Raw genomic sequence first — 15,577 nt, forward strand, 5'->3', positions numbered from 1 at the left:
ACGAGAGGGGGGATTTTGATGTTATGGGATTGCAGAGTATGGAAAGGGGAGGTGTTACAGATTGGGGCATACACTTTGACATGCAAGTTTGACGCTCTTCTACAGAATTTTCAATGTCACATAACAGGAGTGTATGCTCCAAATTGTAGAATAGAAAAGAAAAAAGTATGGAGTGAAATTGGTGCAGTGAGGGGGTTGATGGAAGGTCCTTGGGCGGTTTGTGGCGATTTTAACGTTACAAGGTACTCTTCTGAAAAACGGGAATGCTCAAGGAGGTCCAGAGCGATGGTAGAGTTTTCGGATTTTATAGAAGATATGGAGCTGATAGATCTTCGACTTGAAGGAGGAAACTATACTTGGTTCAAAGGGGACAATCATATAGCGGCTTCAAGAATTGATAGATTTCTCATTTCAGAAGAATGGGATGTAAGACTCAGAAACATCAAGCAAACTATCCAACAAAGGCTGATTTCGGACCATTCACCTGTGGCTCTAGACTGCGGTGTGTGGGAACAAACTAAATCATACTTCAAGTTTGAAAATTGGTGGCTGAATGTGGAAGGTTTTGAGGACAGAATTAGAGAGTGGTGGGGATCTTTTGAATTCTCAGGAAGACCTGATTACATTTTAGCTTGCAAGTTAAAAGCTCTCAAGGGCAAGCTAAAAGAATGGAGCAGAAGTTACGAAGGCAATCTGGGACTGCAGAAATCAAAATTGCTAAGTCAACTAGCAGATTTTGATACAACGCAACAACTAAGAGCGTTGACAGAGGAGGAATCAGTCAGGAAAGCAGCTACTCTAATGGAGATGGAGGTGCAACTCAAGAATGAAGAATTTGCATGGAGACAAAAATCAAGAGCTTTGTGGCTCAAAGAAGGGGATAGGAATACAAAATTTTTCCATCGGACTGCAAATGCACGCAAGAGAAACAACAACATTGACCAAATAATGATTCGACATGAATTAATCGAGGATCCAGAAAGAATAGAGAACGAGATTATTGAATTCTACAAGGAGCTATACACAGAACCTGAACAGTGGAGACCAACAGTCAATTTCGAAAATACTCCAAGCATTTCTGAATCGGAAAGGGAGTCTTTACAGAGTAACTTTGAGGAACAAGAAGTGCTGAGCAGCCTGAAGATGTGTGCAAGTGACAAGGCTCCAGGTCCAGATGGATACACAATGGGTTTTTTCAGAAAGTGTTGGGACATTTTGAAGGAAGATATCATGGCGGCTTTAAACAACTTCCACTCACAGGAGATGTTTGAGAAAAGCTTCAATGCAACATATATAGCATTGATTCCAAAGAAGACAGGTGCGAAAGAATTGAGAGATTTCAGACCGATCAGTCTGATAGGGAGCTTCTACAAACTGCTCTCAAAAGTCTTAACTGAAAGACTTAAGAGGGTGGTCGGGAAACTTGTTGATGCTCAACAAATGGCGTTCATCAAAGGAAGACAAATAATTGATGCAGTGATGATTGCCAATGAAGCTGTGGATTCAAGAATAAAAAAGAAAGAACCTGGAATCTTATGCAAATTGGATATCGAGAAGGCCTATGATCATGTGAACTGGAGCTTCCTACTAAGAATGTTAGAACAAATGGGTTTTGGGCAAAAATGGATTAGATGGATGAAATTTTGCATATCTACTGTGAAATTCTCCATTCTTATAAATGGAAGTCCTAAAGGTTATTTTCACTCACACAGAGGTCTCAGACAAGGTGATCCTCTATCTCCCTTTTTATTCATCATAGCCATGGAAGGATTGAACAACATGATCAAAACGGCTAAAGTCAGTGGATGGGTTAAAGGTTTTGAGGTAAACAGGAGTGGGGCTAACAATCTAGAGATCACACATCTCCAATATGCTGATGATACTCTAGTCTTCTGTGATGCTGAAAAAGACCAACTTAGATTCTTAAGGATCATTTTGGTTTTATTTGAAGGAGTATCAGGATTACACATTAACTGGAGAAAGAGCAATATTTTTTCCATTAATGAAGTTAACAACATGGGGCAACTGACTCAGATATTGGGAGGAGAAGTTGGGTCCCTACCAACTGTTTACCTTGGGATGCCTCTTGGTGCAAGATCTAAATCAAAAGAAATCTGGAATTCAGTCATAGAAAAGTGTGAGAAGAAGTTGTCAAGATGGAAATCGCAGTACCTATCATTGGGGGTAGGCTAGTTCTAATCAACTCAGTATTAGACTCTCTACCTACTTACATGATGTCTTTGTTCCCAATTCCATCAGGCATTTTACAGAGATTGGACAAACTCCGAAGAACATTCCTCTGGCAAGGCAATAAGGAGAAAAAGGTCTTCCATTTAGTCAATTGGAAGACAACAACAATGGATAAAAAACAAGGTGGATTAGGGATAAGGAATTTGAAGAATCAAAGCAAGGCTCTTAGAATTAAATGGTTATGGAAGTACTCTAAAGAACCCCAATCTTTATGGGCCAAAGTGATCAAAGCCAAGTATGGTGAAGAAAACAACTGGGTGTCAAAAAAAGTCAGTACATCATATGGAGTAAGTGTGTGGAAATCAATCAGAGAACTTTGGCCAATAATGAAGAATCACTCCTCCATAAGAGTGAACAACGGAAGGAACACATCATTTTGGAATGATAACTGGCTAGGAATGGGAAGCTTAAAGGAAAGATACCCAGATATGTTCGGTTTAGCACAAAACCAGCATAAGACAGTCGCTGATATGAGGAGTTGTCAAGGATGGGAAATAGCTCTAAGAAGACAGCTGAATGACTGGGAGATAACAAGATTAACTGACCTCTACAAAGAGCTGGAAGCATTTACAGGACTACAGGAAGGTTTGGATTCAATATGGTGGAAGAGGTACAACAAAGGGATTTACCGAGTGAAGGATGCATATAAGATTTTGAATCATGATAATCAACAGGTAGACACATGGCCTTGGAAACATATATGGAAAACAAAGATTCCATACAAGGTAGCCTGCTTTACTTGGCTACTAGCAAAGGAGGCGGTTTTAACCCAGGATAATCTCATAAAAAGGGGAATTTCTCTGTGTTCAAGATGTTTTCTGTGTGGGGAAAATGCAGAAACTGTCAACCATCTGTTTCTACACTGCAAGATTACAGACCAACTATGGAAAATCTTTATTAGTCTAAGGGGTATCTCATGGTCAATGCCATACAGGATTAAAGATGTCATCTATAGCTGGGAAGAAGCTGGAGCTGAAGCAACTAGTAGAGATAGATGGAGGACTGTTCCGGCATGTATTTGGTGGACAGTCTGGAGGGAAAGGAATACTAGATGTTTTGAAGATAGAAGCAATTCACTGCAGAAGATCAAACTCAATTGTATTCTTCTATTTTGTTTTTGGTGCAAACAGATGTACACAGAAGATACATTGACAATCATAGACATACTAGGATCCTGCTAGGTCTCAAATTAGAATATCTAGAAATTCTCTCTATGTAAATTTGGTTTTCAGTGCAACCTATGTACTGATTTTTATAATATATACAATAGTTACCAATTCAAAAAAAAAACACATTTTCACCTGTTTTCCCCTCCCTTTCTTTCTGTAAAAAGATTAACCTTTCTCTGATTTAAGATATTAACAATTGGGATCCACAATCAATCGACTTCTCAAGTAAAAAGCCATTACATAGCTATTTGGTACAAATATGCAAATATGAACCTCAAGTAGTAATAAAATAAAATATGGAGAAATTGAAGGGCAAATCATGAAGAGAGAACTGAGAAGTTGGCTGTAGCAAAACTGGAAGTCATTGTTACTATCAAATTAATAGCTTTGAATAGTTATCGATTTTTGGAGGAGTATGTTACAAATTTATGATCACAACGCTTCAATTGGGTTCCCAAATGTTGCACCTTATATTATATGGCGAAAGTGAGTAGCTGAAAGCACCATCAACTTTCTCTCTGATCCGGATAATGGAACACGAACCCGAACCCGAACCCGGGACATCCGGATGATCAAGGAATGTTGTCATTACGTAGGATTTGAGATGCGCATCTTCATAGTCTCTAATGACAAATAAAAATCATAATAATTACCCAAACTCCTAGTATCATTCACAACATCTACTCAACATTGTTCCAACTGCATATTTTTTACATTTTGCAGCTATCCTAGAATGAGTGAAGGGTTGGCTTCTTACTTAAAGGAAAATGATAACTTATAGGAGCTTCTGGATGATGATAAATTGGACAAAATTATTCATGATTTGTCAATAAATCAGAGAAGTGCCAAGGATATTTTGGATTTAAAAAGTAAGTATGGTGCTAACCTATTAGGTTAGCAAAATCCATAATATATATGGTAAAGATGCAACACTGGAAGGAGACCTTCCATGTTTACCGTACAAATTCTTAAAGCTCGTTGGTCATACTGAAATTTGGACACAAACCACATAGCACGTTTTTACCAGAAATTGCCAAGAGATTTTCATCTCTAGATCATCATAGACTGAAATGGGCTAGAAAAACATCACAACGAGAGAAAGTATTACACATGACCCTTTCAGTACGATAAGCACATTGATAGTACTTCTCTAACATTTGACTTTAGCGGCTCACATGCCATTAAGGGTGATCACAATTCTGCGAGGGGTAGCAGCATCACGGTGCTCACACAACCAAATGCCCTGAGATTCAGAAAACATTAATTACTCATCATACCTTCCATCAACTGCAGATGAAAAACAGGCTATCAAACAAAAACACAACTGATATTGAGTCACCTCGTATAGTGTGCTACCATTTAAAACGCTATTCACCTTGATAAACCAACACATTAAATAAACTCACAAAATGGGAAAACAGCAAACACCACTCCAAGCAGTGCTATTGGCCTTGCAAAGTTCTGGAATTCTATTCATCGTTTAGGGGGTTCGAAGCAGAAGTCATTGAAAAGGCTTTGATGCAACCTCCTCTTAAACACTCCCACACCCCAAGAATAAAAGGGATAAAAGTATGGGCAATATACTCATCCGTTTTAGCCTCCTAAAAAAAATTCTAGCACTTTCTTAAGTGTCTTTGCTATGACTTGTTCATCTTCAAGTCTACTACTTACAGTTGCCAGATAGATGTTGAATAAAAAACATGTGCCAAAGTTAATGCTGTGCTTCCATATACAATCTCTTTGAAGAAATTAAGGGATTAATGCCTTGTCTTGCTGCAAATAAAATATGATATCCTGGTATATACTGCACTTTATCTATGTACCTAGTAGCCCTGATAAGTCCTTGATATCTTCAAGGTTTTCTAAGAGCTAAAAGCACAGGTCAGGTAAGAGTTGTTGGGGATGGCGTGGAGTAATTGAAGGAAACCTATTTTAGACTTTTCTCCTAATGCAAGCATTAGTGACTGCTTCCATAGCGTGAACCCATGACCTATATGTCACACGGAGACAACTTTACCATTGAATCCAAGGCTCCCCTTCAGCCAAAGATGGAAGATATTCAAAAGAAAATAGAATGACGGTCAAAAACTTGCTTTACATGTAAGCTAAGCAAAAAGAAAGCAATAATATTTAAAATCCATGCATCTTAAACAAAATGTACAATAAAAGGTTAACCCAACATTCAAAAGCCGAATCATGGATAACCCTAAAAGATTGACATTCTTAAATTAGTCCCAATATTTAGACATGACTATATCTAGTCTCAAGTCCAGTTTATGATCTACTATCTTAAGGTATATTTCTGTTTCTTTGTTTTTCTTTCTTTAAATGCAAGTGAGAGGAATTGGCAGTCATTATCTGTAAAAGAGTAGGATTGAAGGATAGAATTGACCAACTTGGTAACAATAGCAGATGAAACAACTTTAACTGCCCGCTTTTCAATAGAACGCATAATCCAATATGAAGGTGAATGCAATAAAATTCATTGTTCTATCCAGGCTCAAATCAAATGACCTGGAAAGAGTTTTCACAAGTACCTGCCAGGTTCCCATGTTTAGCTTTCCGTCTGTGATTGGAATCCTGAAAATCCAAGACATGGTAAATATCAGTGTAAAATGGAGGTGTGAAAAAATATATGGATTAAAACAAGGAGATATTCAGACGTGAGCGTGCAGCCAAACATCGATGACTTAATGTGAGCAGGCATGTCATCTGGACCTGTCAAATTGCAACATAGTAATGTCAAAATAACAACCAATAAAATTGAGAAAGACTAGTTATCCGAGGAGGAAAAAAAAACAAGAACTTAATCCCTGAAAAGTCTGTCAGAAAGATTGAAGGCGATACAATAGAATACAACATATAAATAAGTGGTAGTATTCTTTTTCTTATAGGTGGTAGTATTATAGGTAGGTATGACACAACGAATGAACGTCAGAATCACCAACAAGGAACAAACTGATAATTTTGCTAAACATTTCAACCAACTACAAAGGTTTCAAGAAACAACTCAAATGCAGTAAAAGAGTAAAATTCTTTTATCATGTTATTGATTATGAAAAGTTAATGTACAAGGAGGATTGCGGATCTAGCTATGCATTTGCTAATCAAATGGGGAAGCGGAGCTGGATACTGAAGTAAGCGATGATAAAGTTAGAATTAAAGACTGAAGTAGTTGAAGCCTGATTTTAATTAGTTAGTTTCATAGCAAATTGTTTTTTTCTTTTCTTTTTTTTTAGTTTCCCACCCGGTATCAAGTACTCGCATTGGGTCCTGACTAAGTCCGAATTCGCGCTGAGAAGTCCACATTAGGGGTAAAGAGCTCCCTAATAAAGATGACTTCATACTCAGGGCTCCAACCAGAAACCTCGGGTTAAGGAGAAAGGAGTACTTACCACTCCACCACAACCCTTGTTGGTGCATAGCAAATTGTTAGATTAGTTAGTTGGAGCCAAAATTCCATTTGAATTTCATTCAAAAGTCTCAATGTATAAATACCATGATGTACATTGATTGGGTACTAAGAATATAGCTACATTTTAGCTTCATTGCAATTCATTTTAACTGCCTCTCAGATCAATTATATTCCTAGCCAGTTCTCTCACCTTCTTGAATCTTCTTCCTTTGCCACTCCACTTTCTCCAACACTTCTACTCTCTTTCTCTCTCCTCTCTCCTCTCTCCTCACTCTTATCTCCTATTTTTCTTATCTTTGCTAATCTCTCTTCTCGTGTTTTGGCACAGACATCCTCCTCTCCTAATTTCTCGACTCTCATCCCATTTCATCTTAGGCGATTCTTCTATTGAGAACAAGTTCGGAGACGTACATCACACTACGAGATGCTACTTGCTTGAAAAGGGGGATCATGGCGATGCCAATCCAAATACTAGTCATGTATTTTAATTCAACACCTTCTTTTTGTAGATGTAAATTATTGTCTCCATCTTGAAGATACATCTGATGAAATTTTTTGAGTTTTTCACTGTTTTAAAAGAGGGATGTTAAGGTTTTGACTACAAAGGTTTGTTATTTCAAAAATTAGTTGATTTTTCAGTAATTTGATGAGTCTCATGCTACTTGATTTAATTAAAAAATGTGGGATTTCTTAAGTTGGAACATTGACTCTGTACGATACTGCCATGTGGACTTATTCAACCATATCAGGCCCAAGCACAAGCTCTTAAATCATACTAATACAGCGTCAAGCTCAGCCATAAGATTTTGAGCTTCCCCAAGCTCAGGTCGAACTGCAAGGTATTCGGATCTGCTAGTTTTCACCCCCAAACCCAAACCACCTTACCGAATTGCCACCCCTAGTCCCTAGAAGAAGCACAGTGCATTATCTGATAAAACCAGAAATTAGAAGAAAATAAACAGCAGTCAGACTCCGGATACCAGAGGACAGGGATTAAGCTACACTCTTACCCTCAAGAGTATGTTTCCACGGTGCAGATATCCCCTGAAATTGTCATTTTAAAACAAAATGAGACTCTCATTAACAATTAATGACAAGTACTATACCTGGCAGAAAATAATCTTACCTCTGGGACAACCCTATTAAGAAATGTTTCTGTATCATCTCGAACATCTGAGTCGTAGTTTTCATTTATGGTCAAAGAAGCACTTGTATGCTGCACTGGTTAAACATACAGCTAACTATATTCAGTCATAAAAGAATTCTGGGGCAATTACCTGGCCAATTAAAAGATGTCAAGCAGAATTTCAAGTGAAATTTTAGAGTAGGATTACTTACGAAAAAGATGAGCAAGGCCACATTTGAAGCCTGCCATCTCTTGACCAATTTCCTTCACAATCTGATGAAGACATTAAGATGTTATTAATATCAAGCAGAATGCATTCTTTTTGTCAGGTTGGGAAAGAGATGGAACACACAGAATTGGACAAGAGAAAGAGAAACAAACTCTTCTATGAGTACTTTGTTTGCTATTTGAAACATGTTGCTCCATGACCGAGGTACAGTATGCTTATGCTTAGATGGGGTTATCATACAAATGCTTTTCAATAATCCAGATTAATATATTAACAGCACTAGTCTAGCAGCTGAAAAATTAGTAGCTAGAAATACTAAAGCTAATTACTGGAGTAACAATTATCCATATGACAGTATATGAAGTCAAAATATTACCTATGAACCTGACAAAAGATGGTTCATAAACCAGAAGAATAAGAATGGAATCTGAGTACATCAACTTTTGTAAGAAAACATGTCAGTTTAGTTTGTGAGCCAGCTAATTAGCATGCTGTGATAACATTTTCACAGTGTCTATTGTCACATTTGTTCTTGTACGGCCAAAATAAATGTAATTCAAAAATAACCCTGTCTATAATGATTATGCCTACTGACATGATTCTCAAATCAAGGTTACCAACAAATAACCTGCTTAATGAAAATAAAAACATAACAAAATGAACAGGAAGCAAACTATCCTATGTTGTTCTAATGCATAGAGATAAAGTATGATTTGAATGTATCAGTTCGACCATATTGCCATGTTTCCAGCAACGAGAAAAATGAGATAGACATATTACACATTTTTTACAGGTGATCTGGGCCTAGGAGATTACTTTAGCATCATTTAAACCAGGTATGAGCTGGGCCATTATGCGCACTTGAAGTTCACTGAAGGTGATAGTGGTAAACCACCAGTGACTCTTTTCAAAGAGTGTCTGTGCAACAGAATCATGAAACTGAAGTTTAACATACTCTATAATCCTCTTAGTAACTACTTTAAATAACGGCCATTGCAAGGGGCCATCTAAAGCTTGACCGCAAACCTAGTTACATAAAGTTACAACAACAACAACAATAAACCCAGTTTAATCCCACAAGTGGAGTCTGGAGAGGGTAGTGTGTACGCAAACCTTAACCCTACCTTTAAGAAGGCAGAAGGTTGCTTCCAGTAGACCCTCGGCTCAGGAAAGATAAAAAGATGGGGCAACAACAAGAAAACCAATCGAAAATACAAAACTAACACTAGGTAATGCAATCAGAAAACTGAAACGAAAGCAACAACAAGTTATGACAGAAGTCTAGTGATACGAAAATACACAACTGACACTAAGTAATGCACTAATGCTACTATTACAAACAAGGACAATGCTCGGCTACCTAACCCTTTACCTTTATTCTCAACCTCCACACCTTCCTATCCATGGCCGTGTCCTCAATAAGCTGGAGCATCGCTATATCTTGTCTAATCACCTCTTCCCAGTACTTCTTTGTCCTGCTTCTACCTCTCCTTAGGCCCTCCAAGGCCAACCTCTCACACCTCCTCACCGGTGCATTTGCGTCTCTCTTCTTCACATGCCCAAATCATCTAAGTCTTACCTCCTGCATCTTGTCCTCCACAGGGGCCATCCCCACCTTGTCCCGAATAACTTCATTTCTAATTCTATCTAACCTAATAGCCCGCACATCCATCTCAACATCCTTCGGCCACCTTCATCTTACCTTCATCTTCTGGACATGGGAGTTCTTGACAGGCCAACACTCTGCCCCATACAACATAGTCGGTATGACCACCGCTCTATAGAATTTACCTTTAAGTTTTGGTGACACATTCTTATCACACAGAACGCCGGAAGCAAGCCTCCATTTTATCTACCCCACCCTAATATGATGTGTGACATCCTCGTCGATCTCCTCATTCCCTTGTATAACTGACCCAAGGTACTTGAAACTTTCTCTCCTAGGGATAACTTGTGAATCAAGCCTCACATCTTTGTCCACTACATGGGTCGGACAACTGAACTTGCACTCCAAGTATTCTGTCTTGGTCCTGAAACTTTTAGACTCCAGGTCTGCCTCCAAATCTCTAACCTCTCGTTAACACCGTCTCGCGTCTCGTCAATCAGTACAATGTCATCCGCAAATAACATGCACCACGATACCTCCCCTTGAATATGGCGCGTCAGTGCGTTGATTGCCAGGGCAAATAAAACTGGGCTGAGGGCTAACCCCTGGTGCAACCCCATCACAACTGGGAAGTGTTCTGAGTCCTCTCCCACTGTCATCACTGAAGTCTTAGCTCCATCATACATGTCCTTAATAGCCCTAATGTACGCAACAGGAACACCTCTAGTCTCCAAACATCTCCACAGAACCTCTATCGGCACTTTATCGTAATTCTTCTCTAAGTCGATAAACACCATATGTAAAACCTTTTCCTCTCCCTTTACTGCTCCATCAACCTCCTGACAAGGTGAATAGCTTCCGTAGTTGAACGTCCCAGCATAAATTCGAATTGGTTCAGTTACATAAAGTTAATCAAGCAAATATAGACATGACTATATTTTGTATGCTCAATTTGAGATAGTACGATTTCCATAAAGACGCCACACACACACACACACACCACACACACACACACACATATGACAAATTATCAATCAAAAGCGTAATCATTAGGGTCACTGAAACATAAGTTTTCGTTAATTGTTCAAAAACTTAGGGGGGGAAAAATAGCCAGCATTTGTCTTTATAACAATAGTCTAACACTAAAACTAGTTTATGAAAATAAACCCTAAAATAATATAGCCACATCATTTATGATCCTCGGATTGTAACAAAGAATACCATGAAAAATTTGCTAATTACAATTACTACATGGATACTGAGTGAATTTTTTGGGCGTCTCTAACAGAATCAAGTGCAACTATACTAGAAACGTGGAATGGAAAACATTCTCTATACGAATTCTATCCAAAATTGAAAAAAAAAATTGGCGAGGAAAAGCAACACAAGGATTTTGGTCAGCAATGGAACGTGTTAAAGTGTTATACCGTACAACGAGGAGTGGGATAATGAATACAAGTTCTGCAATTTCAATCTTAATGCAGATGTGGTCCGAGCGGATTATAGTTTTCAGATTTTATTGATGAAATCAATAATTAATTGGGTATCGATATATCAAATGTTACGTTGGAAATCAAATACTCATTAAAGGACGGATATTCATTGATGGTCAGATGGATATAGAAAATGATATAAGTGTTTAATTTTAACTTGATATAAAACCATATAATCTCATCACATATCCTATATAACGTTGTAGCAACAAATTCATCGTTGGAGCAACTACCAAATGTTAGTTAATGCACCATGAGTATTGAGTGATGTCAGAGTTGAAGAGTTGAAGTTTTTCAGATTGAGGTAAAATTGAACACTCACATCAATGTCAATACCAATCGGTGGATATCTGTCATTCAATGAGTACTTGATTTCCAATATAACATTTGATGTATCAATACCCAATTGTTCATCAACAACATCATAAAAACTATAATCCACTTTGACCAAAACTCCATTAAAATTGAAATTGAGAATTTGTACTCACTATTCCACTTTTAGTTGTACTGTATTAGAATTTAACAGGTTCCATGGTTATCTGCACATTGTGCCGCTTCTCCACACCAATGGTTTTTCGATCTTGGATAGAAATCACGTAGGGAACGATTTTGGTATATTTGCGTTTGATACTATTTGAGCCAGTATCCATGTAGTAATAATTTTCGCCTTATTTTCTGTTACAGGGATTTTTATCTGAGACAGGAACATCGTGTAGGGTGATTTGGAGCACTCTAAGAGCCATCGAGATTTCGGTTATTGTAGGTGTATTAAAATTGAGGAGGTCGAGGGAGCTATGCGTAAGATAAGCCGGGGGAGAGCGACTGAGCCAGACGAAATTCTAGTAAAATTTTGGAATAACGTGAGTAGGGCAGGTTTGTAATAGCTCACTGGGTTGTTTAACATCATTTTTAGGACAACGAAGATGCCTGAAGAATGGAGGTGGACTACGATGATCCCGTTATACAAGAACAAAGGTGATATCCAAAATCGCAACAACTATAGGGCCATAGGGGTATCAAGCTGCTGACACACCACGAAAGTTTGGGAGAGGGTGGTGAAAGCAGGGGTGAGGAGGAGTGTGTTTATTTCCGAAAACCAGTCAGATTCATGTCGGATTGTTCGACTACGAAAGTCATTCATCTTGTAAGGAGGTTGGTGGAACAATATAGGGAGAGGAAAAGAGACTTGCACATGGTGTTCATTGATCTAGAGAAAACATAAGACAAAGTCTCAAAAGGAGTTCTATGGAGATGTTTGGAGGCTAGAGGTGTTCATGTAGCATATACTAGGGGTGATTAAGGACATGTATGAAGGAACTAAAACTCAGGTGAGGACAGTAGGAGAAGACTCGAACCACTTTCTAGTTGTGATGAGTTGCACTAGACTTTAGCTATTAGTCCATTTTTATTTGCTTTGGCGTGGATATCCTGACGCGTCACATTCAAAGGGAGGTGCCCTGGTTTATGTTATTTGCAGATGATATTGTATTGATTGACGAAATGCGAAGTGGTGTTAACGCAAGACTGGAAGTTTGGAGATAGACCCTAGAGTCTAAAGGATTCAAGTTGTAGGACCAAGACAGAATATTTGGAGTGTAAGTTCAGTGGCGGGACCAGTGAATCGGACGTGGACATGAGGCTTGATACACAACTCATCCCCAAGAAAGATAGTTTCAATTATCTAGGTCTATAATCCAAGGAAATAGAGAGATTGACGAGAGTGTTACACATCGTATTGGTGCAGGGTGGGTGAAATGGAGGCTCACATCTGGTATCTTATGTAATAAGAATGTGCCTCATAAACTTAAAGGTAAGTTCTACAGAGTAGTAGTTAGACCGACTATGTTGTACGGGGCAGAGTGTTGGCCAGTCAAGAATTCTCATGTCAAAAAATGAAAGTAGCAGAAATGAGGATGTTGAGATGGATGTGCGGGCATATCAGGATTGATAAGATTAAGAATGAGGATACTTGGACCAAGGCAAGCGAGACTTAAATGGTTTGGGCATGTGAAGAGGAGAAGTACAGATGCCCCAGTAAGGAGGTGTGAGAGGTTGTCCTTGGTGGGTCTTAGAAGAGGTAGAGGTAGGCTAAAAAATATTGGGGAGAGATAATCAGGCAAAATATGGCTTTTCTTCAGCTGACCAAAGACACGACCCTTAATAGGAAGGTGTGGAGGTCGAGGATTAAGGTCGTAGGTCAGTAGGTACTTGTGTGTGTTTCCGGACATTTCTAGTGTTATTAGTGGCAGTCTTTGTATTCTAATATTGTAGATTTCTATCACTACATATTGTTCTTTTCGCCTTGTTTTCTGTTTGTTCTCGTTATGGCTTGTTGCTACGGCTCTTTTCTCATTTTTCCTCGTGCTGAGGGAAACAGCCTCTACCATAGGGGTAAGCTCTGTGTACTATCTACCATTCTTAGACCTCACTTGTGGGACTATACTAGGTTTGTTGTTGTTGTTGTAATCATAAATGATATGGCTACATACCTTTGGGGGTTGTTTTTAGTTTTTAGGACTAAGCTATTGTTATAAAGACTAAAGGCGGGCTACTTATGTTTTTCCCCCTAAGTTTTTTTTTTTGCAGAAGTAATCAAAAACTAAAACAGAAGAAAGTAATGGATCAGTTGGTTAAAATTAGCAAAAGTAAAGGGCAAGTTAGAGACATACCTTGGATGTAACAAGGTGACAGCCCCGCCTTTGAGGAGGAAGCGTCACAGTTTTTTGAGCCCATTTTGGGGCAACTGAAGATGCCATGGAATCAGAGGGATTGTTAATTGTCGTTCTCAAAGGATTATATTGACACTTTAAACTGATCGGCGCCGAAACAGGCTTTGCAATTCCACCGAACGATACCAAAGAGGAGGAGAGAGAGAGCATTTGCAGGTGTTGTTTCAAGAACAAATTTTATTACTGGTAGTGTGGGACTTTGGACCAAAAGTGAAAGTGTTGCTGATTTTGGGCTTCAAAAAAGTCACTTTTGCAAAATTGAATATGAGGCCTAGGTGTGTTCCTTTATTAGAGCGTATGGTCCAAATTGAGAACTCTTACCTCCACTAAAATACAGTGAGATCTAAATTTGAATTTCCATTATTTGACCCTCATCTTAAACGTTTCTGAGGATGTGTTTAGTAGAAAGGAAGTAATTTAAAAATATATATATATTTTCGCGAGAACATTATATACACATTGTTGATATATATATATATGTATAGTTTTTAATTCTTTCTACGTCAGTTTCACTGAAGTGTAATAAGTTAAATTACATCTAAAAAAGTTTAATTTGTGATAAAACATTAAAGAAGAATATTGTTGTCACGACCCAAACTGATAGGCCGCGACGGGCACCCGGTACCTTTCTCGACTGAGTACCAACGTAACGTATTTTTCTTATTACATCAACATATACACGTGACATACGGGCCTAATAGGCCAACATAATCATTTATAAACCCAAAACACAGGCCGACAGGGCCGTACAATCTTTCACGTATACGACATATGTCTACAAGCCTCTAAGAATACATAAATATCATAAAGGTCGAGACAGAGTCCCGCCATACCAAATAATATACGTCTAACTCATACTAACCAAACAAGCAACTCCGAAGCAAATGGAGCGCACCAACATCTTCCGCTGAGCTGATAGCCTATATGGAGGGCTCTCGACCTGTCTATCGGGACCTGCGGGCATGAAACACAGCGTCCCAGGAAAAAGGGACGTCAATACGAATAATGTACTGAGTATGTAAGGCACACAAATAAATACATAAGAGATATGGAAGACATATAGGGTACATGACTCAACCTGTAAGTCTGAATAACTTTGTAAATCATAAATTACTTTTAGCGTCATGCGTATGCGTATGAATGTCATGTCGTGCATAGGTACATGTTTCATAACATCATCAGCCTCTGAGGGCATCCCATCATATCATATCGACCACTGCGGGCAAAATCATCATCGTATACCAGCTGATCAGGTGGTGGTGCGTATATAACGCCACAACCTTTCCCATATCCCATATACATATATACATACATATATACGCGTATATAACGTCGTTTGAATCATATTTACATATATATATGCGTATATAATGACGTTTGAATCATATTTCGGCCATTGTGGGCAACATCATCATCATATCCCAGCTGATCAGGTGGTGGTGCGTATATAACGCCGTAACTTTTTTCCATATCCCATATACATATATTTACATATATACGCATATATAACGTCATCTGGTCATTGGTCAACGCACATGAATACAATGCATGAAAAGTACG

General features: G+C 38.5%; 1 protein-coding gene across 1 annotated transcript; it reads right to left on the bottom strand.

Moving 5' to 3' along the window:
• Positions 1-4,273: 4,273 nt before the first annotated feature.
• Positions 4,274-14,301, bottom strand: LOC107764848 (uncharacterized). Its single transcript, XM_016583435.2, has 7 exons — positions 13,958-14,301; positions 8,173-8,233; positions 7,961-8,055; positions 7,845-7,878; positions 6,083-6,137; positions 5,957-5,999; positions 4,274-4,662 (listed from the first exon to the last, which is right to left on the bottom strand). The coding sequence occupies exons 1-7, from the start codon at positions 14,165-14,167 to the stop codon at positions 4,591-4,593; spliced, it is 570 nt and encodes a 189-aa protein (XP_016438921.1). The 5' UTR covers positions 14,168-14,301; the 3' UTR covers positions 4,274-4,590.
• Positions 14,302-15,577: the final 1,276 nt, after the last annotated feature.

The sequence above is a fragment of the Nicotiana tabacum genome, chromosome 20 (genome assembly GCF_000715075.1).
Source record: "Nicotiana tabacum cultivar K326 chromosome 20, ASM71507v2, whole genome shotgun sequence".
Taxonomy (NCBI): domain Eukaryota; kingdom Viridiplantae; phylum Streptophyta; class Magnoliopsida; order Solanales; family Solanaceae; genus Nicotiana; species Nicotiana tabacum.

Excerpts from the sequence above, each read along its gene's own strand:
- LOC107764848 (XM_016583435.2), bottom strand. The coding sequence starts at position 14,167 with ATGCTCTCTCTCTCCTCCTCTTTGGTATCGTTCGGTGGAATTGCAAAG. Across the intron at positions 7,879-7,960 it reads TTAATAGGGTTGTCCCAGAG|GGGATATCTGCACCGTGGAA; the intron begins GTAAGATTATTT and ends TGACAATTTCAG. Across the intron at positions 4,663-5,956 it reads TAAACATGGGAACCTGGCAG|GGCATTTGGTTGTGTGAGCA; the intron begins GTACTTGTGAAA and ends TCTGAATCTCAG.